General features: G+C 41.0%; 1 protein-coding gene across 2 annotated transcripts; it reads left to right on the top strand.

Moving 5' to 3' along the window:
• Positions 1 to 983: 983 nt before the first annotated feature.
• On the top strand, positions 984 to 27,437 carry LOC126396538 (guanine nucleotide-binding protein subunit alpha-11-like). Of its 2 annotated transcripts, none has more exons than XM_050054713.1 (8): positions 984 to 1,251; positions 1,599 to 1,760; positions 8,516 to 8,700; positions 8,959 to 9,113; positions 13,675 to 13,803; positions 14,296 to 14,425; positions 15,319 to 15,472; positions 23,680 to 27,437. In XM_050054713.1, the coding sequence occupies exons 2-8, from the start codon at positions 1,610 to 1,612 to the stop codon at positions 23,883 to 23,885; spliced, it is 1,110 nt and encodes a 369-aa protein (XP_049910670.1). In that variant the 5' UTR covers positions 984 to 1,251; positions 1,599 to 1,609; the 3' UTR covers positions 23,886 to 27,437. The 2 variants fall into 2 exon arrangements, with proteins under 2 accessions (XP_049910670.1, XP_049910669.1); XM_050054712.1 differs by having other exon boundaries at positions 1,588 to 1,760.
• The last annotated feature ends 312 nt before the right edge of the window (positions 27,438 to 27,749 follow it).

Genomic DNA, 27,749 nt, shown 5'->3' with positions numbered 1-27,749 from the left:
ATGAGCACATGTTTAAATACAAACGCGGTTATCTGCTGTATCTGCCCTCACAACACATTCTCACTCTGACCTCGTCATTGATTTTCTACGTCCAGGTACAATGTGAAAGGTACCCTGGGTGGGTTGGTTGCTGACTTTTTGGGACGCCGTGTCAGGTTCTGCCTGTTACATGCATTATCTTCTTTCAAAATGCACTTCTGTTTTCACAGGAAATTTACTGTTTACGTACAGTCTCTTTCAAAATAAATGCACTACGTCAGTACAACAACGCCAATTGACTTTTTTCCTACCTCCTCACAACTAATGCAAGTGGTTGGGTTTAGGCAACAAAAACATGTGGTTCGGTTTAGGAAAAAAGAACAGGGTTTTGGCTTTATAACCTTACGGGACATGAACACCACCCTCCTGGGTGAAAGTCAGTGTTTATTGGACCCATCCACGCCCCCTTCCATCCACCCTACTCGGACTTTGCCGCCTTAACCTTCGTTTTTGTCCTGCTGCGTTTCACCCTGACGCCGCCAAGCACTGTTGAACTATAACAGCAACCAGCTGCGTATCATGCCAGCATTAAAGAACAGCTGTTTCGTCAGTGTCTGACACCACAAGTCCCTGCCCAAGTGCCAGCTTTCAACGACCTTGGAGTAAGACCAGGTTGGCCCTCAAGAAGGCAAACCCATCTCTGTCAATGTTTCTTTTATCTTTTTATTTTGTGACATTGTCAGTAGCCATCTATTGCAAAATTATATGTTCATTTTACAAAAACTATAAATAAATTATTTTTAAAAAATTAATTTAATAAATGATAAAAAAAAAAGGAGTTACTCTCCAGCACTGATACTTCAATGAAGTGCCAGCCTATGTAAAAAAAAAAAAAAAAAAAGCAACAGCGTGCTCTTATTTTGTAGAAAGTGTTACCTCACTTCCGGCGCAGCTGCGGTTCTTTGCCGCACTCTTGCCGCGGCGTCGCCCAGAGCGCATTCCTGTTCCAGAGCGTCTCCAGCGGACACACAGGCTGCACATTCCTCTGTAGGCGCGGTGGACTTTCCCGAGCTGCAGGTTGTTTCGCGTGGGCTGGAAAAAGAGTAGTCTTACCTCCGTGTCAGTGGGCTAATGACGCTTCTGCTGCTGCGCCTCAGCGACGGGAGCTGGTAGCTGGAGTGGACGGAGGGGACACGGTGGGACATGGACCGTGAGACGCAGTCAGAGTGTGAACCTGCGCGTTTTCAGAGAGTGTGACGGACTGATTTGGAGGTAAAGTGCTCTACTGCTTTGTGTCTAACTTCTAAACTTGATTTAAAACCAACCAGGTATCTCAGAGATGACTTGTGCTGACACCTGGCACAGCTCCTGTCACACTGTTGAACAGGGAAACACCATTTAAAGTTAATCTGTGACGTGTTTACACAGGCACTGATTACATTTTCACCCTCATTGTCAAAGTCAGATTTCCGGGGAGGGTGTGTTGGAGTAAATCCTGACTGGTTGCCCAGAGTCAAACACTCAGGGACATCAGATGGACAGCTCGACAGTGTGTTTATTAGCCAGTCCTTACCTGCTCATTACAGACAGCTGATTATTCATTAACAGTCTCATTTCAGTGCTTTTGGTCATGGCGGGCTGCTGGCATTGGTGCCACCGCACGTGCATGTGCTGTCTGTCCGAGGAGGAGAAGAAGACCATTGCAGTGGACAAAGAGATCCAGAGGATCCTCAAGCAGCAGAAGAAGAAGGAGAGAAGGGAGATTAAAATCCTCCTGTTGGGTCAGTGACACACACACACACAGCACCTCTGTTCATCCTCTACATTATAATAACAGTGTGAGGCCTGTGAGAGAAAATTAAAATCAGTGATGGCAAATTTATTAAGCAAATAAATTAAAAATCCACCTGACTCAGTCATCCAGGAGGACACTATAAAGGAACGCCCTGTATGCACATTAAAATCTGCCTGGCCTGTTTGGTAGCCCGCAGCCTCTTAGAGAAAACTATGTAAAGCATGTGTCACCATGTGAGTATGTGAAGTATGGTCCAGATTGGGATTGGTTGGACCTGAAAACCACAGAAACCTACAGGCCTACTCTACATCAGGTTGGATGACTTTTTTGATGACCTGAATGGCAGCAGAGGCTTAGCAGCTTTTGTTTTGGTGCTTTAAAGGAGTCAGATAAAGCCAGCTGACAGGTCCAGGGTGTTAATAGGTGGATTAAAGGGGACGTTGAGGCTGGGCGGTGCGGAGGAAATCAAATATCTCAATTTCTTTTTGTTGTTGCTAATTGTTGTATTGGGTTTGGCAGTTTTTACAGAACATAGCACAGGAACACGTAAGATCATAATTGTCATACGATGATACAGACATGCAAGCACTCTGCAGTTACACGTCCAAAACACTAGCCGGTGGCGAGGTTTCTGTGAAGTGCTGTAAAGTTAAGTTGATTAAAAACACACATTAAACATGGCTTAGTAGAGACAATTTCAAACACAAGTACACAAATCGGTTTCACTGTAACTCACAGCATTCAAAGACAAAACAACTGTATTATACTAAACACGTTTTCCAAAAAAATATAACATGCTAACGTTATTAGCACAAGCCTATGGCATTTTACATTGTATAAATTAGCCTAGCGAGAGCAAGAATGCGTCTACTCATATGAAGCCAGGATAAATCACACACAAGACTTGAAATGCTGTTTTTGTGGAGGTTTTACTGTCTTCAGAATTTATTGTTTATCTGTGAAATTAAAGTAAATAAAAGTTTGTTTCCACTGAGCGAAATGGTTTCAGCTTACAGAAATAGACAGGAGGTCTGCATTGCCGCGATGTGTGGTTACATTTCTGGAGAGCTGCACGTCAGGCTACGGCTTAGGGTTTGGCGTAGGCTCTATCTCAACGCAGAAGTATAAAATTTGCCTTACAGTTGCACTTTGTGGTTCCTCTCAGCCATTTCAAAGCACGGCTGCAGGATTTCTCTACACAATCTTCGAAATGCCAATGTAAGGCTGTGTCATAGCTGGTCTTTGGAAACAACGCTTTTATTTACTTCAGTTTAACAGATAAGAAACAATAAATTATGAAGACAATAAAGCCTCCACAAGATGGCATTTTAAGTCCTATGTGTGATTTCAGGATTTATCCTGGCTTCATATGAGCAGAGGAAATCTCCGCTCGTCACTAGGCTAACTTATACAATGTCAAATGCCATATGCTTGTGCTAATAACGTTAGCATGTTGTTTTTGTGGGGAAAATGTGTCCAGATAAAGACAAACTGTAAATGCTGCGAGTTATAGTGAAGCTGATTTGTGTACTTGTGTTTGAAATTGTCTCTATTAAGCCATGTTTAATGTGTGTTTTGAATCAACTAGACTTTACAGAACTTCACAGAAACCCCGCCACCAACCAGTGTTTTGGAGGTGTAGCTGCAGAGTGACACAGACACACCCCTGCACAAGTATAAATGCTCACAACAGCGTAGGTTATGTGCGTAGGCTATGGCGTAGGGTCTGACGCACAAGTATAAATCCCACTTAAATCCTTCTGCAGAAGATTCCACATATAAGGAGCTGCATACAGAAATGCTCGCTTGCCAAACTCCGTACGTACCCTTTGTACGGACAGTGAAAACATGTTCATTATCAGACGTTAATAGACCAAAATATTAATTGATACATTGAAATATTAATTGGCAGAATAACTACTGAGGAAAATAAATGATAGTTGCAGCCTTCACTCTAAAATATTATTCGTGGGGTTAGTGGATAATGCTTAAAATAAATACGTCTTTCAGTATTAAAAAATTACGTTTGTTTAATTAACGTGTTTTCTTTGGTTGACAACTTATTTTAAGAAGCTGGTCAAAATCTGAAACATTTTTGACATTTTTGAGTAGGATAGAATTCAAATAAATAAGTTGGGATATTTTAAATAAAACAGTTTGACCACTAAAGCTCAACTTTTGGATAAATGTTAATTTGGTTCAACTTAATTATGTTTTTCAAGGTCAAAACAAATCATGTTGGTTGAACTAAACTAATTGAGGTTATCAGATAGTAAAAAACTTGTAGGATTGACTCAGAGTTACTTAAAAAGATGCATGCACATTTTTAACCTTAATTTTCTAAAGTTGAATCAGTGTGTTATTTCTTAGAGTGTAACTGAAACTTTTCTGCTTAATATGAACCTGCAATTTCATTTTAGTTTTTAATGTTAAGTCATCACATAATGCAATTTCTACTGATTTGCATCGGCTGATATTATGAAGTAAATATGTCCATGTGGTGTTATTTTTAATTTATATCCTAATTATCATCAAGGCAGCTTCCCAGTATTGATATGGCACTAAAGTATTCAAACTCACTCGTTAAAAAGTTAGACTAATGTGTATAAAATTGAATAAAATGCTTTTTTTGGTGTTATAATGGAACAAAATCCCATATTTCTTTTTAAAAAGAACAGCGAGGCAGGGCTTCAGCTTACGATTATTTTCATTATTGATTATTCTGCTGCTTATTTTTACTTTTAGTTGTTTATTTCAACCCGAAAGTCCAAAAATATTCAATTTACAATGAAATAAAACACAAAAAAGTGGCACATTTCCACATTTTAAAGCTGAAACTACTGAGTATTTGTTGTTTTTTTTTACTAATAATTTTAAATAATTCAGATGTTTTGGTTTATTTTCTTTTGATTGACCATTTTTTTAACAGCACTTTAAACCACATCCTCCTGATATGACAAGTGTGCAGCTGCTTCCCTGCAGGCTTTTATTGTTTTATTGTGAATGTGAGCGACCTCGCTTAAAATAAAGACCACCGTACCGTAAACCACATCGTAAAAACTCACAGCCAGTATTTCAAATGGTAAATACCTCGTGTTTAAGTGCGTCTTTTGTCCAGTGTGTTATCAGCAAACTAAGCGGATACCGAGGCGAGATGCATCAGGACCTCGGGGGTGTTTAACACCTCCGGTAAATTTCCTGGGGGAAACCCTGCAGTGATACAGAGAAACAGTAAACAATAATATTGAATTATTGCCCGCTCTTATTTCCTGTATCACTGTGTGGAGCGACAGAAAACAAATGTTTGTGTTCGGGAACAGGACTGTCAATAAAACGGTGTTGAAAGCATTTTCTATCAGCACAGGTTTGTTTGAGGATCATTCCTCGAAAGCAGTGTTGAGAAATCACAGGAAAGTGTGTGGCAGAATAATCAGTGTTTGAGTTCCTTCTTGCAGACAACTGATTGAGTAACACACACACCCAAAGAGCAGCAGACAGCGCTCTAAAACAGGAACTACATCATGACTCGAGGGGGTGTTGCTCTGCAGTCTGTTGACCTCTTCAAACACGTGTGGAGACAAACGTGCAACTTGTTTTTCATTTTATCTCCAATCACTATTTGGCTTTAATCTGCGAGGCTGAAAATAAAGAGCGAAGAGAAAATGTGCATCTGTTAAAGTAACGTCCGGTTCATCAGCGTCACCTTGTCCCTCTGTTGTGGTTTCCTTGCTTTCCTTCAAGGGCGGTAATGTTTTCATCCTTCAACTGTAGAAGCAGCTGAGAAACGACTCAGTGTTTTCTTGTTGAAATTCAGCCCCTGATAACTTGGATATTTTCACAACTGTTTTCAACAAAATGGTGATTAAGTGAGTTCATCACGTAATAGAAGTATAAACTGTTTTATATTTTCTAAAACATCAGAGCTTTATTTTGTATTCTCAGAGCACATCAGTAGTATCATTATGTAGTAAATGTTGACTGCACAATGTAAGGGCTGCGGTATAATGACACTATCGGTATCAGGGGTGAATTATCACACACTGTGCCCTTAGGCCCAGACATGCAAAAGGCCCACCCCACTTCTCCTATAGAAGTGCTTTACAGTTGTTTCGCTTCTCCTTGGTTTGCATCTCTTCGTAGTCGTAACGCATTGTGTCTCTTTAAGGTAATTCAATGTCTTTTTTTGGTCATTTTGTGTCTCTTTGTAGTCATTTTGCATCTCTTTAAGATAATTCAGTGTCTTTTTTTTGGTCATTTTGTTTCTCTTTGACGTCATTTTGTGTCTCTGAGGTCATTTTGCATTTCTTAGAGGTAATTCAGTGTCCTTTTTGATCATTTCGTGTCTCTTTGAGGTAATTTTGTCTCTTTTTGGTCATTTTGTTTCTCTTTGTTGTATTTTGCCTCCTTTTGTTGTTTTGTGTCTCTTTATAGTTCTTTTGCATCTCTTTGTGGTCATTTTGAGTCTCTTCCCGGTAGGTGTTAATTTGATTGACATTTTGTAGGTGAGGGCCAAGGGGGCTCCAGGTCTGTGCCCGGTAGGCCTGTTCAGTAATCCTTCCATGACTGGCATTTAGGTTCGCTATAAGACTCGCTTTCTCTATGCAATTCTGTCTACCATTAGGTGTGATCTCCCAGATTAATTAAGCCTTGATTTATGACACAAAGAAAGTGCGTCAACTATTGTGCAATCAAAACTGTTTGGACTGTGGGAAGATGCTGGAACACCTGTCGCCGGGTGCAGAAAGCTCTGTGTAGATTCACAACTAAAACTGTGGTTATACACAAAGACAGAAATGTACATACGCAGTCTTTTCGTCAGATCTATAAAGCGGAACCTGATTCTGTTTGATAAATCTCACTGATTGTGGAACTGGTTGCACGTGCACAAGTCTGATTTCCACATCCACAGTTTGCCATAAATGGATGTAAAGACGCCTGTAAAACATCGGTTATCGTATCGATACTTTTGCCCCCACACTCAGATCTGTCATCGAGAAATACAGCAAAGAATGTGCATTTGCAGTGACTGTGTTGCATTGGCAAGGTTCAACGACAAAGCAGCTGTCATTACACACAGGACTGTGCCGATTTGTAACATCTGTATCACTAAGTCATCACGGGCCGTATTCACAAAGCTTCCTGGTGCTAAGAATTGCTTCTAGTGAATTCAAAGAAAATTCTTAGAGTTGTGACGTTTTGTTTGAAATTTCCTCTTAAAGTTAAGACTGGAACCTTGTAAAGATAAAAGTAATTCACAGAACATCTTAGACCTTAAGAGAGCTCTTAAGGTGAAAAACTGTAAAGAGCAGAGAGGAGGACTTTTCAGAGGCTTAAGAGTTTGAGTTTGGAGATGAGAAAATGGTCGAAACACAAAAAGGTAGTAGAAATATTCTCCAAACACTGGATGACATCGAGGAAATGAAATGCAACAGATTAGATTGTTCAGGGATAATTTTTGCGGTCGATGTCATTTGGGATACGCACATTTTTCCCACCTAACGTTGTAACACCAGAAATAAAATCATCACAACACTAAGATATTTGAAAGACTGGAAAAATACAACAATGCAGCAGTGATGTGTTGAGTCTGTCTTAGTCTGAGTTGGCGGAAGTTCGCTGCATATATCAGCCTCTCATTGGGCGGAACGAGCCACCCGCTGAAGTCCCGCCCTACCACCTCCGGTTGTCATAGTCGACAAACGTCCTTTACTAACTTTTGCGGTGTTTGATCTTGCGGGGATGTAGCCATTTCTCTGCCATGGTTTGTGTCCTGTAGGCGATATTTTTGTGGGCGTGTTACACCAAAACCTGTTTCCCCCCGGCAATATTTTTGCAAGCGCACCGTTGCTGTGGCACCGCCAAGAACGATTGTGATTGGTTGAAAGAAATAAAAAAAGCCGGGGCGTTTTTTTTCTCCAATCTTAAAGTGAGAGTCGGCGCAGCCAGACCTGTCTTTTCTTGAGAAAGGTCTGGTGAGCGAGACTAAGTCTGTCTCAACCTTCCATCAGCAGAGTGATCACACTAACAATGACAACACTTTCTCAGTCAGCAGTTTATTTCATTTCCACTGGGTGTCCACACCTTGTAGGCTCACAAATGGGTGTGTCTGTGACAACCAATCACATCTGTTAAAAGAATGTGTCAAAGTTTCTGTCCCTTCCTTGCTCAGAGTTGCTCAGAACTTTTCTAAATTGCTCCTAAGCCTGGACTCCTTACTAAAGAGCTCTCTAAGAGTATTCTCAGAATGTTTGGGAATACGGCCCCACGCGTTATACAAAACATCATCCTGATAATATGTCAATCATCATCATTATTCAATGTCAGAAAGATGATTGATGATTGATTCATAGCACTCATGTAGACAGGGACTTTACAAAGTGTTGTACAACAAAAAAATAAATAGTCATTGACAGGGAGATAAATGTAAATAGAAAAAAGATTAACTTCTCTCATAAATACTTTCCTCCACCAAATTGCATTTTTTTTCAATATCGTAGATTCGCAAATGTACACGGTATGATAACCATAAACTGTTATGTTACGATATACCTTGAAACTGGTGTATTGCTGCAACCCTATTGAGCATACACATCGTTTAAACATCTGGCCTCTTGAGTACACTCATAAAGACAAAGGTGGGGCACATTGAGTCAAGGGTGCTAACCTCTGCGCTACTCTGTTGATAGAATCACACTTTAAGTTATAACTGGTCATCGTTTCATCTCCCATTTGTTGCCTCAGGTACCGGGGAGAGCGGAAAAACCACCTTCATCCGACAGATGAGGATCATCCATGGACGAGGCTTCTCAGAGGAGGAGAGGAGGACCTTTGCCAAATGCATCTACCAGAACATTTTCTCAGCCATGAAGGCAATGACGGGAGCCATGACCACATTGAAAATCCCCTACTTCAACCCTGAGAACGAGGTAGACACACAACACAGACCCTAAACACACACAGATGTCAACACAGGTGTGTGGGCATCAGGGCATGTGCACTGACCTGAGCCATGAAACGATGCCCACATTAAACAAGGCATCAAACACAGCGGCTTAGAAACACACACTCAGCATGTTGTCGTCTATAAATAGAAGCTGGCAGTTACACCATAAACACACACAACACCTGTCACATACGTGGTACAGAGCAAAACCTAATACACTGAGTCTCTCACTATCTTTCAGATCTATGCCAAATGGGTGCAGGAAATAAACACGGTGCAGATCTCCCAGATGGATCGAGGCTACGCTGACGCAATCCGCCGACTCTGGGCAGATTCTGGAATTCGGGTCTGTTACAGTCGGCGCTGCGAGTACCAGCTGCTGGACTCCACAGAGTAGTGAGTAACTGTGTCACAGTGGGAGCCAGAGCTGTCTGCAGTGTACCACACCCCGAGTCATGACTAGTAGTCACAGAGTATCACATGAACAAACGCTGTCACAGCAAGCTGCCAAAATGATATCACAATACAGGAATCTGTGATACATGATGTTTTCCCAAGTCAGGAAATGAAAACAAGAAACACACCTCTAAGATTTCAAGATAATCTAATACTGTATTTACTGCAAAGTTTACTTTAGAGAAATCTGAGACATGAGACTTCGTGTTTCAAAGGTGTATTATGTGATTATGACTACAGATGCAAACATTAATTTACATTATGAATTAACCTCATAAATATTTTTTCCAGTCCAACGATTCATTGTTCAATTTATGAAATGTGCTAATCATATTTTCACGTTTTCCAAATGAGTCCACAAAAACAGGTGACCTATATAATATGATTCATACACTGTAATGAAATTCATACATGGAAAAAATACTGTTTTCCCTGGGAAATATTCCCTTCAATAGACACGTAATGTGTGTATGTAAACATACAAATGTGAATGTATGGTATTATGTAAATACTTGGTCAACAATAATGGAGCGTCATCAGGTAATGAGGGGAAAAATTTTACCCCAAACTTGCCGCTACTTAACAAATGAAAAAAAGAAAAAGCATACATCTTAATTATTGTATTGCCAGGAGATGTTTTGTTTTTGTCAGTGTTTTAGTCTAGTCCTGTTATTTTGTTAAGTGCTATATGTGAGTTGTTTTGTGCACTGTCACAAATGTAAAGTTGTTGTGGACCTCGATAAGAATAGCTGCTGAGATTCAATAGCTAATGGGGAGCCTACTAAACTAAACTAAACTAAGCTAAGCTAAGCTCAGCTATGGTAAGCTAAGCTAAGCTAAGCTAAACTACACTAAACTAAACTCACGTAAACTAAATTAAACTAAACTATAGGAAGCTAACTTAAACTAAAGTAAGCCAAGCTAAACTAAGCTTAGCTAAACTAAACTAAACTAAGCTAAACTCAACTAAAGTAAGCTAAACTAAAATTAACTAAAGTAAGCTAAACTAAACTAAACTATAGGAAGCTAAACTAAACTAAACTAAACTAAAGTAAGCCAAGCTAAACTCAACTAAACTAAGCTTAGCTAAACTAAGCTAAACTAAAATTAAAGTAAGCTAAACCTAACTCAACTCAACTAAGCTAAACTAAACTAAAGGAAGCTAAACTAAGCTAAACTAAACTAAAGGAAGCTAAACTAAACTAAACTAAACTAAAGGAAGCTAAGCTAAATTAAACTAAAGGAAACTAAGCTAAACTAAACTAAAGGCAGCTAAACTGAACTAAACTAAACTCAAGTAAGCTAAACTAAACTAAACTAAACTAAACTATAGGAAGCTCAACTAAACTAAGTTAAGCTTAGCTAAACTAAACTAAAGGCAGCTAAACTGAACTAAACTAAAGAAAGCTAAACTAAACTAAAGGGGGCTAAACTAAACTAAAGTCAAGTAAGCTAAACTAAACTAAACTATAGGAAGCTCAACTAAACTAAGCTAAGCTTAGCTAAACTAAACTAAACTAAGCTAAACTCAACTAAAGTAAGCTAAACTAAAATTAACTAAACTAAGCTAAACCTAACTCAACTAAGCTAAACTAAAGTAAACTAAACGAAGCTAAACTAAACTAAAGGCAGCGAAACTGAACTAAACTAAACTAAAGAAAGCTAAACTAAAGTAAGCTAAACTAAACTAAAGAAAGCTAAACTAAAGGGGGCTAAACTAAACTAAAGGGGGCTAAACTAAACTAAACTAAAGTAAAGAAAGCTAAACTAAACTAAAGGGGGCTAAACTAAACTAAACTATAGGAAGCTCAACTAAACTAAGCTAAGCTTAGCTAAACTAAACTAAAGGCGGCTAAACTGAACTAAACTAAAGAAAGCTAAACTAAACTAAAGGGGGCTAAACTAAACTAAACTCAAGTAAGCTAAACTAAACTAAACTATAGGAAGCTCAACTAAAGTAAGCTAAGCTTAGCTAAACTAAACTAAACTAAGCTAAACTCAACTAAAGTAAGCTAAACTAAAATTAACTAAACTAAGCTAAACCTAACTCAACTAAGCTAAACTAAACTAAAGGAAGCTAAAGTAAACTAAACGAAGCTAAACTAAACTAAAGGCAGCAAAACTGAACTAAACTAAAGTAAAGAAAGCTAAACTAAAGGGGACTAAACTAAACTAAACTAAACTAAAGTAAAGAAAGCTAAACTAAACTAAACTAAAGTAAAGAAAGCTAAACTAAACTAAAGGGGGCTAAACTAAACTAAACTAAACTAAAGAAAGCTAAACTAAACTAATGGAAGCTAAACTAAACCAAACTATCCTAAACAAAGACATCTAATTCATGATGATGTAACACAAAGAAAAGCAGCAAACTCACACACCAGCCGGATGAACGTTCTCATTTTACAGCTAAACAGTACACTAAAATATGTTTGTGAAAACATTTGAAGCAAGAAATAGGCAGTGCAGCAACAGAATCTTGCTTCACATTTCATCAGCGCTGCCTAGTTTGACCTCAGTTCACAAGCAGTGATTGACATGATCAACAGCTGAGGGAGACTCCCAAGGCTATTCAAGAGAAGGCTGAGACATGGGGTCAAACATGGGGGGGATTGCACATGCGCAGTGTAACTTGAGCTGCGATGCTGGAGTGTGACAGCAGGGGCGCTAGATAAAAAGCGCAGGATCCGCTCAGGCGATCAAGGAGTGCGCTTGGTGCGGTCTGCTTGGACTTTTGGACGGCGGCTGCCTGAAGTTGTTGGAATTGCATCTCTGTCATTCTCACCCACAACGCAGGCCACCAGTGACAGTCCAGTAATAAGCTGTGAAAATGACATGCATGCACATCCCCTTTATTCCGCGGTCTCACGCCATCTACTGAGCCTTTGAGGAAGTGCAGACCAGATTTTACTGCGCATGTGCAATCCCCCCATGTTTGACCCCGTGTCTCAGCCTTCTCTTCAATAGCCTTGGAGACTCCTCGGCTCTGATTGGTTGTTTTCATTAACGTGCAGTGAGACCATTAGAAGCGCTACAAGGCAATAGTGTAGGCAGAGAAATTAGAAGCGCTACAAGGCAATAGTGTAGGCAGAGAAATAAAATTTTTTCAGATTATTTGTCTAATTTAGCTCTGTGTGGATACTGTGAGAGTTTCAGAGAATATTAGGCTTTTTTGTTTCATAAAAGTTACCAACTGTACTCAGCAAGCATTTTTCCCTTGAAAAGACGTTTAAAAAACGAAACGGTCACCGGTGAAAAGAGGCTCAGAAATGGTTCAAAAGTAAAAGTTCTGTGACCGACTATTTGAAGACGTTGATCGAACGCTCACATTTAGACCATATTTCACCAGGATTTGCAATAGTGATATTTATCATCCTCTACAGTGTGTAAATACTAACCTATCGTCATTTTGGAGCCTTTCTCGGTAATCATAACCACATTTCTCAGTTAAAAGTCGATAGCTTTCAATACCATATATCTGTAAGCAAGGACACAGCTGCTGTAATAATGTCACAGGAGACTGTGTGGTGACAGATTGTTGTATTGTTTGTTTATGCCACATCTGACCTTTGTACTAAAACTCACAAGTGGACACACAGCGGGGAAAAAAGGCTATTTAAATGAGATGTATTGAGCTTGTACTGTCGAATTTGTTTAATGGAAAGGGTAATGAGGCCTGAGGAGGTTTCGTGTACTTATTGGTTCCCATTTTGTGTGTTTGATAAATCAGTTTTATTTTAATAATTTGTTTTTTTGTTTGATCTCAAGAAGACACATTTTTCGGACATTATCTTAAAATAAGTGATACTTTTTTTCTTGATACTGCCTTGTTTTGTTTCAGCCCCACATATCTGTCATTGTTGTTACCAAGTATAAGACTTTGTACTTTGTCCTGAGACCACTGGAGGGGGCTAGTTCTTTACAGACTGTAGTTAATCCAGCTGTTTTTCAGCCACTCTGAAACCACCAGTTGATCAAACAGTATTTAAAGAAGCACACTCTGCTGTCTTGTGACACTTTCTACATTAATCATCTTTCAAACTGATAAGAAAAACCTAAATCAGTCACAGAGTGTCACAGAGCTACTCCTACATCGTCCTTTTTATCAACATGAAAGGATTTAACCCACAGTAGGTGTGAGCTTCATGCTCTAAAGTATCACAGAACAAAGGGCTCAGCCTGCCTCCGTTTTCTCTCCTTTCTATTGCTGTTATATCCCGTGTTTACCCAGCGGCTCAATCATCATGGTGTGTGCATGATAAGAGACAGGCAGTAGCTAATGACAGCTTGTATCAACAGCAGCCATAAAGCCTTGGTCTGTACACAGGGTGATATTAACTCACTCTGCTCCCTTCTTGTACTTTTAATCACAGTTTTTTTTTTTTCATCATATATCTTGTGTCGCTTCAGTTTGTTTTACGCTGTTGAGGCTGTAAACAGACGCAGTATGTTTTACTAGACGTCTCCTGTGGTGTCAAACAAACTTTCTTCTTCTCTCCATCAGCTACATGAGTAACCTGGACCGCATCTCTGCCCCAGACTACATTCCCACGGAGCAGGACGTGCTGCGAGTTCGATTCCCCACCACGGGAATCCACGATTACTCCTTCACCATCAAGACCATCACGCTAAGGTGGCCAGTCCTTAGATTACCAGCCTGTCTGAGAGTTTAAAATCTAATACCAACACTATTCACAGCACTGTGAGAAAAACTACCACTGACTCCTGCAGAAGCTTTTGGTGTTTGGCTCACATTTTTGACTGAGTCTGCACAAAGCTCCTGCCGGGAAGTGAGGTGTCGCTCTCTGGGTTTATTTTTAATGTGTTGGTATTGTTTCTTTCTGAAACCAGAGGGGGTCTGATGACAGCTCAGCAGACAAAGATCAGAGTTTACTTTAGAGGAACACCTTGTTCCCAAATGAAATGACACCTGCTCTTAAATTAGCAGGCATAATTCAGAATTAAACCAACCTGAACTGAAGAAAAGGTTTGTCTTGACTTTGAACCCCAGCAAAGAATACCCGTGTACATGTGTACATGTGGACACACAGCCTTTAAAATTGTTCCTCAAACAGTTTTTCTTGCCCTCTTTAACTCTTCCTCCCTCTGCTCTGGTACCTGACAGGATCGTGGATGTGGGCGGTCAGAAGTCAGAGCGTCGGAAGTGGATTCACTGTTTTGAAAACGTCACCTCCCTCATCTTCCTGGCCTCCCTCAGCGAGTACGACCAGGTCCTGGAGGAGAGAGAGACCATCGTAAGGGCACTGAGAAGTTTGTCTGTGTGTCTCACACTTGGTCTGTCACAGCAGAGAGTGGACAGCTTAGTAGAAACAACCTCATCTATCTGAACTTAGATACTTGATTAATATTTTTAGTAATTTTCAAGCAAGAACTACCAAATATTCTCTGATTTCAGTTTCTCCAAAGTTTGGGTTTGCTCCTTTTTCTTGTTTTACAGCATTGCAAAATGAATATCTTTTGATTTTTGACTATTGGTCAGACAAAAGAAGTAATTTGCAGACCTTAGACTCTGTGATGGACATTTTACACTACTTTACAATATTACAGACACTAAACAGTAACTGTAGCTGTCAGATAAACATAGTGGAGTAAAAAGTTAAATATTCATCTCTGGAATTTGGTGTAGTTTTACAAATAAATCATAAATACCAAAGTATAAAACAGATTGTAATTTGCAAATTGTCACTGCGCTCACTGCAGTCATTTCATCCGTCCACCAGCAGGTTTCACTCTTGCACAAGGCAACCTCCCCCCTCTCCCCTTCCTTCTATCTCCCCCTTCTCCTCAGCCTCTCCAGCCCTCTGTCGCCTTCTGTCCGTTCCTCCCTCCCATGCTGTCACTAAGCCGTTTATCTCTCTCTGCCACTTTTTAGTCAGCCAACACATTCATTAACCTCCACAGTGGCCCCGTGTGCTCCAGACCCCCCATAAACTCCCTCCCTCCTCTCTTTAAAGGCCCACTTCCCTCTCTGCTTCATCCTCAGCCACCCACGTCCACCTTGCCATCTCCGAAAACTGTTTTTCTGTCCTCAAGTCAAAATCGTGTCTCAAAAACTTTTTGGTTTAATCCTTTTATCTACAACCCCCCTGACTGCAGCCTCCAGCGTGATATCTGTCTCTGTCTTCAGAACCGTATGCATGAGAGTCTGGCTCTGTTCTACACCACCATCCATTCTCCGTGGTTCTTCAACACCTCCATAATCCTCTTCCTCAACAAGACTGACATCCTGGCTGACAAAATCCAGACCTCTGACTTGCAGAAATATTTCCCCAGCTTCACAGGTGAGCTGTGGATGCATGTTTTTTATCTATAGTGAAGTTATATACTGATAGCCATTACTTCCCCGACTGATATTTCTCAACAGCTGCCTTGAAAGTTTGGGCAAGCATTCATAGTCCCCAGTGGATGAATCCTAATGAATTTGGTGGTCCCTTAACTTTTTCCACTAGCGCCACCATGTGGTTGACATTTTTTTTTTTTGTGAAATGTCTCAACAACCATTGGATCAAGTGCCATGAAATGAAGTTTAAACACTGAAGATGAACTGTAATACCTTTGGTGATCCATTAAAGCATTTCCTAGTAGTATTATTGTTGGCGCCACTGTCGCAAAGATTGCTTTCGGAGTCTAGCGGCTACCAACAACACAGCACACACGTTTGTTTTCCACATTTACTTTGGTTGTTCCACTGTCCACTATTTCCTCTGATACTCTTTGATAACAGGGGGTAACACCGATAGCTACCAGGGAAAACATAAGCGCTATCCTCTTCCTGTTTTGGTTGTGCAATGGTTGATGCATGTACTTTGTGCTGTATATCGAGCCTTCATTGATCGTACTCGAGCAGAGAGAGAGCAGGGGACAACGATAGACAGACAGGGAGAGTAACGGAGCAATGGAGCAACAGAGTGGAAAACCAGGGTAGAGAGATGGAGTGTGTGAAAGAGAGAGACAGAGAGAGAAGGGGGGCCATATGGTGACTTGGTCGGCAGTGTTTGCTTCTGCCTCCCCTGCAGTGGGAGAGATGTGTGTAACAAGCAGCAGAGATCATCATCTGTGTGCTGCATCAGTATGGATGGCCAGGTGCACTTGAAGACAGAGGTGCACCAAGGGGTTCCGGCCCGTACTGCCAAACCTGTTGTGCACAAGACGCAAAGCTGACGATAGATTCATGACAGAACAGAAGGAAGAGAAGAGGAAGTGGTGCGAGCAAACATGTCAGCCTGAAGCTTGTCATGAAATGTTAAAAGACTAAAAACAATATTTTCTTTCATGGTAAAAAATTAATCAGAGTCGGGCCTAACACTGCTGTCGTGGTTCAGGCTTGGGTCAGGCAGTACCTGTGTTGATTCATGTAGGGTCAAGCCTGATTTTTTAGGCCAGATAAAAGCTCTAGCTTACAGGGAACCAATCTTAATGCTGATGGTGTCATTCTTCTGTAGCCATAACATTCGGCAATCAGTATATGCTTCATAATAATAAAAGAATGCAAAAAACTTGTCTGTTACCACCTTGACTTTCCTCTTAGGCCTTGTTCAGACTCCCAGCCAAAATCCGAATTTTAGCCAATCTAGATTGGAACCAGATGGCTCTTATGAAGTCTGAACAGTCATAAATGACATGAAATCCGTTTTTTGCAAACCAGATCGAAACCACCTTTGGGAGGTAGTTTCAAATTGCATTTGGACAGATGTGTCCGAGTCTGAGTAGCTCCTTATATGACATCACACAATAAATGCTGGATGACGCCTCCGCTCCGACGTCATTGCCACAGCAACCTGTCAGATTGGTCAATAACGTGGCCCAGTCTGAACAGAGCCAAATCTGATTTGTCCACTTGCTAAAAACAGTGCAGTCAGCAGTCAAAAATCGGATTTGAGAAGGAATCAGATTTGAATCAGATTCGCCTGCAGTCTGAACGCAGCCTTAGCTCCAAAGGCAGGTAAATTATCAGTCTGTCCAAAACTATTCATTAAGTTTCAGCCTCAGCATTTAGCTTAAGTACAGCCTCAGAGAACCTCCAGTGACACTGCAGACTCCTTGACATTTTATAGACTGAACAATCAATCTATTATGGCTGTATCCAACTAGGATTATATCAGTTGAATCAGATTCTGCCTGCTAATATGAATATTCGACCATTCTGGTTTCTTTTCCATAGTAAGTCTTAAAGTTTGAACCCAGCTCAGCGGGACGTTAAGCGTGACAGCAGCATTCACGTAACATCACTAGCAATGATTAGAAATGTTCATTTTCTGCTGACACTAGATACAATCAAAACCCAGAGACTATATCGTATTAAGTTGCTGTGAGCTATAAATTCAAGTTAATGTTATCTCAGAGTTTTACAGTGGAAATTTTCTCCTCCTCTGTGCAGCTGCATCATGGCCGCAGCTGACTGTACCAAGGAGTAGCGTGAAAGTTAAGGCAACACACTGACTAGCAAAAAATAAAAAAGACTGCTAGACTTGAAGCAATCTCAGTTGACTGAGGGGTCTGAGAATTCGAATCTCCAACTTTCAAGGGTGCAATGTAAAACTAAAGGCGAAGGCTTTAACTCTGAACTTTCTGAGCTGTCCTAACATGAACAGTCTCTGCTATGCGTTCTTGATAATGTGATCTGTGTTGATGGTCCATTTGAGTGTGTTGCTGATGTGTATTCCAAGAAATGTGAATGACTCAGTGATGTTTATGGGTTCTCCTGAGATGTGTATGGGGGTTTTGGGGAGGAGGTTGTGCCTGGAAACTATAATGAGTTTGTGTGTTTTAGATGTGTTGAGCTGGAGGTTGTTATCAAGGCAACAAGTGGCTGCTTGGGCGACCTGCTCCCACTCTTGGTCGTTGTTGTTGGGTTATAAGTCCCGTTATGGTTGTGTCATCTGCGTATTTAAGAATGGTGACTGAGCTGTGGTGTGATGTCACGTGGTTTGTGCAGAGGGAGAAGTGCCAGGTTTGGCTTTTAAAACCAAATCCAACACTTTGGTGAAGCTCAAAGTTGAAATTCAAACATTCAAACAAGAAATTACAGCAGTATTTGAGAGGGCGGAGCCTAGTCAGCGGCAGATTACATTGTGTGCATGTTTCTCATCACAGCCTGGACAGAATCATGTGTGAGAGAGCTGCGATGTTGTTTTCCTCCTCCGGCCAGCCTTGCTTTGGGCCATTTCATCGCATCCTGCTGCACCTGCTGATGTTTCATCTCAAAAATAATAATCTGTAGGGTGATTTCAGCCTCAGTGCGTCCCTGACTCTGAACCCTCCATCGCTGTCCTGGTGTCACCAAAACCAACAATCATTATATATTTTTAAGCTAACAAACACACACACACACACACACACACACACACACACACACACACACACACACACACACACACAGTTGCAAATGAGTCACTTCCAGGTACTTGGTGTGCTTAATGATGTAGCTGCAGCCTGTAGCTCTGCTGGTGTGAGAGGCTGTAGAGCGCTGCCCTAAGAGTCCCCACCTCCCCCCAACACCCCACCACCTCCACCTCCACCTCCACCTCTCTCCCTCTGTTACCCATGGCAACCACAGACTGTGCTTCCCGCAAGCCATGTACCCCCCCACAAACTCCCACTTATACGTGTGTAAGGTGTGTGTGTGCAAAGAGGGAATAAATGACTGCAAGTGATTATTTGTGTGTGTGTGTGTGTGTGTGTGTATCTGCAGTACGCCCACTGCGTTTTACCATCAGCGTTAGCAGAGTAAAATAATGACTCATACAGGGTCAAGCCCCTTCATGTCAATTTAACCTTAACGACGACTCAGAGCAGCTCCTACCTCTGGCTGCTGTTTGCTGTCGTGTTCCTGTGCGGCCCTTCTTACTGCGGCTGCTGCAAACTACACATGAAGGTTACTGTTGTCACGCAGCCCTGCTGTCCTACACCGTGTTGACACAGTGGTGAACTGGACCAGAGCGGAAATTACTATTCAATTAAATGATTAGTTTGTTGACACAAAACTAATGGATTCATTTTTCCAAGCTAAAATTGCAGTCAATCACTGCTTCCAGCTTTTTAATGTTTCATTTATGGCTGCAACCAACAATTATTTTAATTAATCTGTCTGTTTACTTGAGTAATTATCAATTAATCATCATCAATTATTAATTTTGTTTATTATAGATCAGAAAATTACTAGAGTTTTTCCAGGAATCACAAATGCCTCCGATGCTACCTAAAATGCTGGATCAGGTATTTCCGAGTACACAGTCTAGTCTTTCGAAGAATTAGAGGCTGTTTTGCTGTGTGCGTAATAGCACTGATCCCAGAGGCCATGCTCAATGAAATAACTTGACATTCACTCCATCCTATTTTCAGTAGATTGGTGCTGTTTGGGCAGCAACAGAACTTTTTATTTTTATTGATTTAACCAGGAAAGTCCCACTGAGATCAACAGTCTCTTTTACAAGGGAGACCTGGCCAAGACAGCAGCACACCAAAAGGTACAGCCAAACAACCACACAATAAAAAACATAAAAGATAGACAGTGTTAAATGTTGACAATGACAGTGTTAAAATTTTTGAGCACCTACACACAATGACAAGACCCAGCCGACTCATTCATCCTTGTACCTATGAGAGCTTTAAAGTCAGGCAGAGAGACCAGTTTATGTAGTTTCATCTTTTTGAAGGTTATTTTAAGTCAGAGGAGCTGAGCACATGAATGCTTTCTTTCCCAGCTCAGTCTGTGCACTGCAAAACCAAATCTTGAGATCTCAGACTATAGCTACAGTCAGATCTCTGTTCAAAGTATAAATGTATAAAGGGAGACCAAATACCAGTGACTGAGCGAGGGCTTTACAATGTCTAACAAATCTCAGTGCACTATGATATGCAGTATCTAACATGTGCAAACAGTGTGCAGATGCATTCATGTACATGTACAACAATTCATGTACAACAATCACCATGATCCAGAACCAGATAGAAATGTAGCAGCAACCAGTCTTTTCCTAGCCTCAAAGTAAAAACAGGACTTGTTTCTGAAATAAAACCCAAACTTCCGCTTCAGCTTTTTAAGAAGGTTATCAACCTGAGGTGTAAAAGAAGGGGAGTCATCAAGCCAAATATCGAGATATTTATTAACAAGTGACAACGTCTAAATTCTTTCCCTGAGCAGTAAGAACATCAGGGGTGTTCACAGACTTCCTCCTAGCATTTTTGTCAGCATTTAAAATAGGGATGCACCGAATATTCGGTAACCGAATATATTCGGCCGAATATTGCAAAAAAACACACATTCGGTATTCGGTGGAATAAGTGAAAAGCAAGGCCGAATAATAGTGGCGTGTTTTGATAACGCAATCAAACAGTGTGCCGTGACAGGCGGAGTTAAATGTCGGCAGTGTGGCGATCCGTCCGTCACCGCACTCGCATTTGCGACTAAAAATAGCTTTGAGCGAGCAAAATAGGTTTAAATCATTCAGCACGCTGTATGTACCTGAACAGCCGAGCCAGCCGAACACAGGTATGTGATGTGTCAGAGGAGAAACGAGCCGTTCACGGCCCACAAACCTCACCGCACTTTAGGGACTGTTCTTTACTTATGAAGGGACTTGTCAGGGGAGGAGGGTGGCTGGTTGATTCTTATTTTATTTATTTATTTTATTTTGATCCCCCCTATGTTAATCACTTGTTGATGCTGTTTTTGAAGTATGAATAAGTCAATAAGTAATTTATTCCATTGAAATATCATTGATGTATTATAGAAAAGTGATTTATCTTTTTATAAATGACAAAAGGCACATCTGCCTCATTTTTGCCTTGGTATCGTGATACTACTCAGAACCATGATATTTTCATTGGTATCGTACAGTGGGTCCCAATTTTGGTACCGTGACAACACTAATCTGGAGGGGGTTCAGCTGCAAAAACTAATGAAAAACTAAACAACAATATTCGGTATTCGGTACTCGGTATTCGGCCAAGCGTTTAATATTATTCGGCTTCGGCCACAAATTTTCATTTACGGTGCATCCCTAATTTAAAACCAGCTTTATTTGTGAAAGCTGAATCTTGATAACGTTAAAGACAGGCCACGGCATCTGTGATGGATGAGCTGGCACAATACATCACTGTGTCATCGGCATAAAAATGAAAATTGGTACCATCCACATTTCGACCAAGACTACCAACATAAATGGAAAATAACAGCAGACCGAACACAGAGCCCTGGGGTACACCATTACAAATGTTGAGCCAGTTAGACATGAGCCCATTAAGTTGAACACACTGAGACCTATCTGAGAGGTAATTCACAAACCAGCCCACAACCTGGTCAGATATACCAAAACTGTTCAACCTCTGTTTTAAAATAATACTGTGATAATAATGAGTGGAACATCGTGAAATAATGTGAAGATTATCCTTTTTGCATTTGGACAGTATTGTAAGGCCATGAATATATGTATAATTTTTGTTATATATAACAGTTGTTGTTCCATTTGTACACATTTCATTTGGCTTCTTGACATGGAAATTAGTACGTAGTATACAACTCTTAATTGTTTTTGCTTTTTAACGCAATGGCATCAGATCAACACTCGGAATCAGCCAATATGCAAGTTCAGGTATTCGAATCTGTGTTGGGAAGAAAAAATATTGTATTGGAACAGCTATTTCGATGTTTTATTCAACCCACCGTCCAAAACATAAAAAAAAATGTTCGGTTTACTATCGAATATCACAAAGAAAAGTGGCAAAGCCTGAAATATGAGATGCTGGAACCCGAGTATCTCTTTACCAATTTTGTCAAGTAATCGATTAACTGTCTTGTGCCCCTTTTTTTTTCTAAATTGTGCATTAAATATCTTTGGGTTGTGGGTTGGTCGAACAAAACAGCCTCTTGAAAGACGTCACTATACAAACTTTTGATGGCCATTTTGCACTTTTTTGACATTCCATATTTTAAATGATTAATTGAAAGAATAATGGAAACATGACACACAGATGGGCAGACACTGTCGTTAACTTCTGTGACACTTTGTCACCTTAGCCACAGCTTCTCCCCGTCTCTGTCAATGCAAATTAGTCAGCACTGTTTGAAAGAGACTGAGTAAGAAACAGATATAAAAAAGAAATAACTAATTACGGCTGTACCTGACTCAGAATTATATCAGTCAACTTCGACTTTTAGGGGGCAGCCCTATAACCAACATGACATTTTCACTGGCGTCCATGCTGCTTACAGTGTAATTACCCTGTTTCTGACATGTGCGTGGCATTGAACTTGACACACCAGTAAAAAGAAAAAACAGAAAGGCATACTCATCTACTGGCACTGGGAAAGGAGTCGATTGCCCAATTTTGAGCGAGGGTTCCCAAGTTTTTAAAAAATCTGCATATATGCTCTAACTCTGGTGGAAAAAGGGTTTAAAAAATAACATTTTCTGATGTAGCTGCTAGGCCTGCAACTAACAATTTTCATTATTATTAATATACACATTACTGTCTCAAATAAACATTTGGTCCATATAATGTCAAACAATTTGTGAAAAAAATGCAATCTCCTCAAGCACAAGTTGACACCTTTGAATAGCTTGTTTTGACTTTCAACATCTGAAAAATCAAACAGCCTTTTATTCATCACATAATAATACTAAAACCACTATGGACTGTCGTGGTGATGAGGGAGCTGAGCCGGGAGGCGAAGCTTGTGATTTCCTGGTCCAGCTACGTCCCAGCCCTCACCTATAGTCATGAATTCTGGGTAGTGATCAAAAGAATGAGATCGCGGACACAAGTGCCGAAATGAGTTTCCTCCGTGGGGTGGCTGGACTCAGCCTTAGAGATAGGGTAAGGAGCTCAGACATCCAGAGGGAGCTCGGAGTAGAGCCGCTGCTTCTGCGTGTCGAAAGGGGTCAGTTGAGGTGTTTCAGTCATCTCATCAGGATGCCTCCTGGGCGTCTCCTGTTAGAGGTGTTCTGGGCATGTCTCACTGGTAGGAGGCCCTGGGGCAGACCCAGAACACGCTGGAAGGATTACATATCTCATCTGGCCTGGAAACGCCTTGGGGTCCCCCAGGAGGAGCTGGAAAGTGTTGATGGGGAGAGGGAGGTCTGGGGTGCTTTGCTTGGCCTGCTGCCCCAACGACCCGGCCCCATATAAGTAGATGAAAATGGATGGATGGATAATCATAATAATAACATGCTTCATGAGGCAGCAAAATAAAAGATACATGTCGGAAAAGCAACAGGTTTTTAAAAAAAAAAAAACATTACGAATAAACATTTTGGTGTATAAAACCAAGAAAATAAAAGACAGATTAAAGGAAGGTAGAACATAAGACAAAAGAAGCTTGGATAATTATGTATTTTTGCTTAAAAAAGTACAATTGATTACCAAAATAGATGCTGATTTAACTGTCTGTCGGATGACTTATCAAGTGTTTCAGCTGCAGTCCCAACCTTGTCTCACCTCTCATCTTTTTGTTTTTCCCTCCCGTCCCTCTCACCTCTGTCAACAGGTAAGAGGCACAACCCAGAGGATGCCAAGATCTTCATCCGCAAGTTGTACGAGCAGCAGGCCGTCAACCGCGACAACAGAGACAGTTGGAAGACTCTCTACCCGCACTTCACCTGCGCCACAGACACTAACAACATCCGCAGGGTGTTCAGCGACATCAAGGACACAGTGCTGCTCAAGTCTCTCAGGGACTACGGAGTCATCTGAACTTTGACACATCAGTGAAACACAGTGACTCTGTCTGCACTATGTACGTCTACTAATGAAGGCCAAAATGTTGCGTCTTTTTCTGTATGTTATTTTTTTCCTAAAGCCTGGACAATCAGACCATCCTTCATGCTCCTGTCCACCCTCTTCCTCCTCTCCCTCATCAGGGTTTAATGAAGAAGCGTGGTGGAGAACAACAGGACAAGTCTGCAATTTTCTCTCACCTTTGCCACCATCACTAGCTCGCTCTCTTGTCCTCCTCCTCTCAAGTAGAAAACATGAAGACGTTTTGGGAGATTGAAGACAAAACAAGACTTGAATGACTTTAGTAATCACCCTCACGTCTCTCAGCCAGGAGCTTTTCCTCCTCATTTGGAGTGTTTTGGTCATGCAGTGACTGAATTGATCCATAATTGTAGCAGGAGCAGAGATGCTATGAAGTGCTGTGCTGCCATTAACGGAGTAATGACTTTTCACAAGTGGCGATGGGGCCACGCTTGGGTACGCCACCCTGTCACTCTCATTTTAAACGCTTTATTTGAATCCTCCAAGTACATTCAGGTTCAATGCATACTGCTTCTATTATGCAACATAAACACATGAGTTACTATCTGCTGCATCTTTTACTGTCAGACATTGTGAATCGAGGGATTTTCTCTCTGTGATTAACGTCACCACAGAGTCCTTATTGGCTTCACAAACACTGCGCTGCTGTCGGAGGGCCAAAATCCCGATTGATTACAGTAATCTCGCACACTGGCAATATTCCTATCTGCACTGTCTCCCTTAATTCTTATGTGCCTTTTGGAGTCCTCCTCAAAGTGCCATAACAGCAGTGTGTGATGACATCCCTACACTCACCTCCAGTCAGTTGCTGTGTCTGTGTTGAATGGTTTATCGTGCTACTCCCTGTCACACGTGGATAAAATACACACTGTGGGGCGAGTTCACAAAGAATTGCGCATCGCTTGCAACCACTCTCTGCCTCTTCTCAAGGTCTGAAACGATACTGCGCGGATGACATTACAGTGCAAACATGCCCATAAAGTTCTGCAGCTGGGTGCAATTAGATTTTTTGTGTGTGACTGCAATTATCCATGTGGCAATGTATAAATATTGTCTTTGCACTGTGTTCAAAAAGAGAGGAACACAACATGTGTGGATCTTTACTGGTCAGTACCAGCAGGGAGTCACAAAAAAACACAAAGACAGAATTACAGTAGATGTGATGTGGAGAAAAAAGTTCATATGGTTTGAAAATGTAGAAACCAAATTATCCTTCCAGCCTCTGATTTGCTCATAGATATTAAATGTTGTAAATCACAAATTCTGCCATTGTTAAACCTAATTTCGTCAGGGTTTTTTTAAATTTATTTTCCCATCAGACTAGTGAATTTGCTTTTCTTAGTCAACGGTTGGTTGATCCACCTGTTGTTTGCACTGATCCGTTTTTTGGTTGTTGTTGAAGACTCTCAATCCTGGTTGCTGTTATGTTTTATCAAAAGGTTGTGAGAAAACCTTTGATGGAAGTAAAGGGCAAAAGACGCAAAAAACAAACTCAGTGTGCAAAAGGCCTTAACAGTGGATCACTTGACTACTTATATAAGAGAGGAGTTGCTTGTAGTAACAACCCCACAAAGAACGATCAGCTAACTCTGCAGGTTCTCTTAACTCTACAGAACATTAACATCTTTCAGCTCACAACTTTAGTGTTTCTGCTCACTCTCATCACCTTGTTTCCAGATGCAACAGGCAGCTGCTCTGAGCAGAAAAAGTTCTAATAAACCCCTGATTGCTTCCTGCTCAGCATAAAACAGCAGACAGACACAGTTGGCAACTAGCTGGTGAACATAGTGGAGCATTTAGCAGCCAAACAGCCAGAGATTTCCCTCAGGAGTTGGTGGAGAACAAAAACACAGCTAAAGGGAGTGAATATTGGACTTCCATTCACCAGGTCACCAGAATCACAACTAAACAAGTTGTACAAGCTTGCATCAAAGTGCCTAAAAAACAGTTCTAGCTGGAGTGCAGGACTTTTACATATAAATGAACGTCTCTTACATTTAAGCCTGTACTAAACAGAATCACACAATGCTGATTAGGCCTACTGTAGCCACTGTAGCTCTCTGTATTTCAACTGTGGTGTCTGTGGAGACTTTCCTGCACTGGTGCACCAAAAATGGTGCGTTTTACGTCAACCAGACAGAGTTAAAGAGGGCAGGAAGTGGGGAGAGATGGCAGCAGAAGATCTAGAGAAGTATCCAAGAAAAGTTCCTGAAGTGGATGCGCCAGATAAAAAAGAAGCTCTGCGTTTAGAGGAAGGAATACATTTTAAAAAAGACTTGACAAGCAAGTTCCTGGGGGTGGGGGAGATGCAGTGGGCTTTCCTGTAGGCATACGTCAGTGTCAGGGGCCTTCATCTGCAAAATGTCACTCAAATTTAACACATACCAAACAGGAAGAGACAGAAAACCACAAAAAGATGCATAATGACTATAAAGAGATGCAGAACAACAATAACAGGGAGGCAAAACCACAAGGTAGGAGAGGTGGTGGGGCCTTTTGCAGATCTTTGCCCAGGAGCCAGTTGTCTCGTAATCCACCCGTGGTCAAAGGCACATGTTCGACAGTGTTCGTGTAATTACTCCCACTGCCAGAGGGGGGAGATAAAAGTTCTACACTCCAGCTTTAAGTGCCTAAATATCTATTTTTCACTGTGTCAAAAAATAGTCGGTCACAGTCTCTGAACTGTTCCTGTTTTGTACTTCTTGACGTTCACTTTCCACACAGCAACAAAGCCAACAGCTGATTCTTCACTGCTCGGCGCAATTAATACACTACAGTAAAATCAATAGCACGAATTTGAGCACAAATCACAGTTGGAGGCTGACCAGGTTTAAAAGGTCACGAGTGAGGGAACTGAGACGTGTTTGAGAAGGCAGCTCGACTCACACTGCGAGTTCAAATCAGCGATGGTGGGGGAAGAAAAAAAAAATCCAATAGGATAAAGATTATTAATATAAAGTGGCAGTGTGAACTCTATGCATCAGTTTTATATCAGTGTGTGGAGATGGGAATTTAATAATATTGATTACAGGCATGAGTTGGACCCCCCCTGTGTGCCTCATTGAGTGTTGAGTGGAAAATGACATTGAAATTCATTGAATGAAGTGACCGTGATGAGGTGAACATCAGCTCACTGTGTGTCTTTTCTGCTGCTCTGTTAACTGTATATGAAGTGTTTTGATCTCTATACTGCTACAGATGTTGTAGCTATGCTGTTGAATCTTTATGATGAAAATGTTTAATTGTACTGTACATTTACTGATGACTACTTCTGATTGAGTTTGAACTGCTGTATTTTTTAATTCTGTTTACCAACAGCACATAAACTGTGATTGTCTAGTGAGCTACTTTCCGGCGATGGGAGACCTCCTCTCATACGGTGACAATGAATTGTTGTGTGTAGACTCGGGTGGAGGAAGTGGGCAAATATTTTTTTTCTAGTTAATATTAAAAGCAAACTTTGGAATACACACACACATACACACCCCTCCGCTTACTTTTGTTTGTGTTCCCTGGCAGATATGGACAGAGAGAGTGTGTGTGATGTGTTTTCTTTGTCACCAAGACAAACGTAGGCTCACAGGGTACAATCACACTCACTCTGTGACTCGCAGTTTGCAAATACAACACTGCAGAATTTGCATAGGAGTGACACTTTGGATTTTTTTCACACCATTCTCATTTCCATAAACTAGTATGTGTGTGTTCCTGGGGTTGCACACTGCGAGGATTCTCTTGTAAACACAGGTGTCACATTCGTTAAGGAGAAAACTTTCACTGTGTTCAGAGTCTGGAAAT

The sequence above is a fragment of the Epinephelus moara genome, chromosome 10, assembly GCF_006386435.1.
Source record: "Epinephelus moara isolate mb chromosome 10, YSFRI_EMoa_1.0, whole genome shotgun sequence".
In the NCBI taxonomy this organism is placed as follows: domain Eukaryota; kingdom Metazoa; phylum Chordata; class Actinopteri; order Perciformes; family Serranidae; genus Epinephelus; species Epinephelus moara.
This window is presented reverse-complemented; position numbering and strand designations above follow the sequence as displayed.

Bases quoted from the DNA above. Each gene is read 5' to 3' on its own strand.
- LOC126396538 (XM_050054713.1), top strand. From the start codon at position 1,610: ATGGCGGGCTGCTGGCATTGGTGCCACCGCACGTGCATGTGCTGTCTG. The intron at 8,701-8,958 runs GTAGACACACAA...ACTATCTTTCAG, and splicing joins ACTTCAACCCTGAGAACGAG to ATCTATGCCAAATGGGTGCA. The intron at 9,114-13,674 runs GTGAGTAACTGT...TCTCTCCATCAG, and splicing joins CTGCTGGACTCCACAGAGTA to CTACATGAGTAACCTGGACC.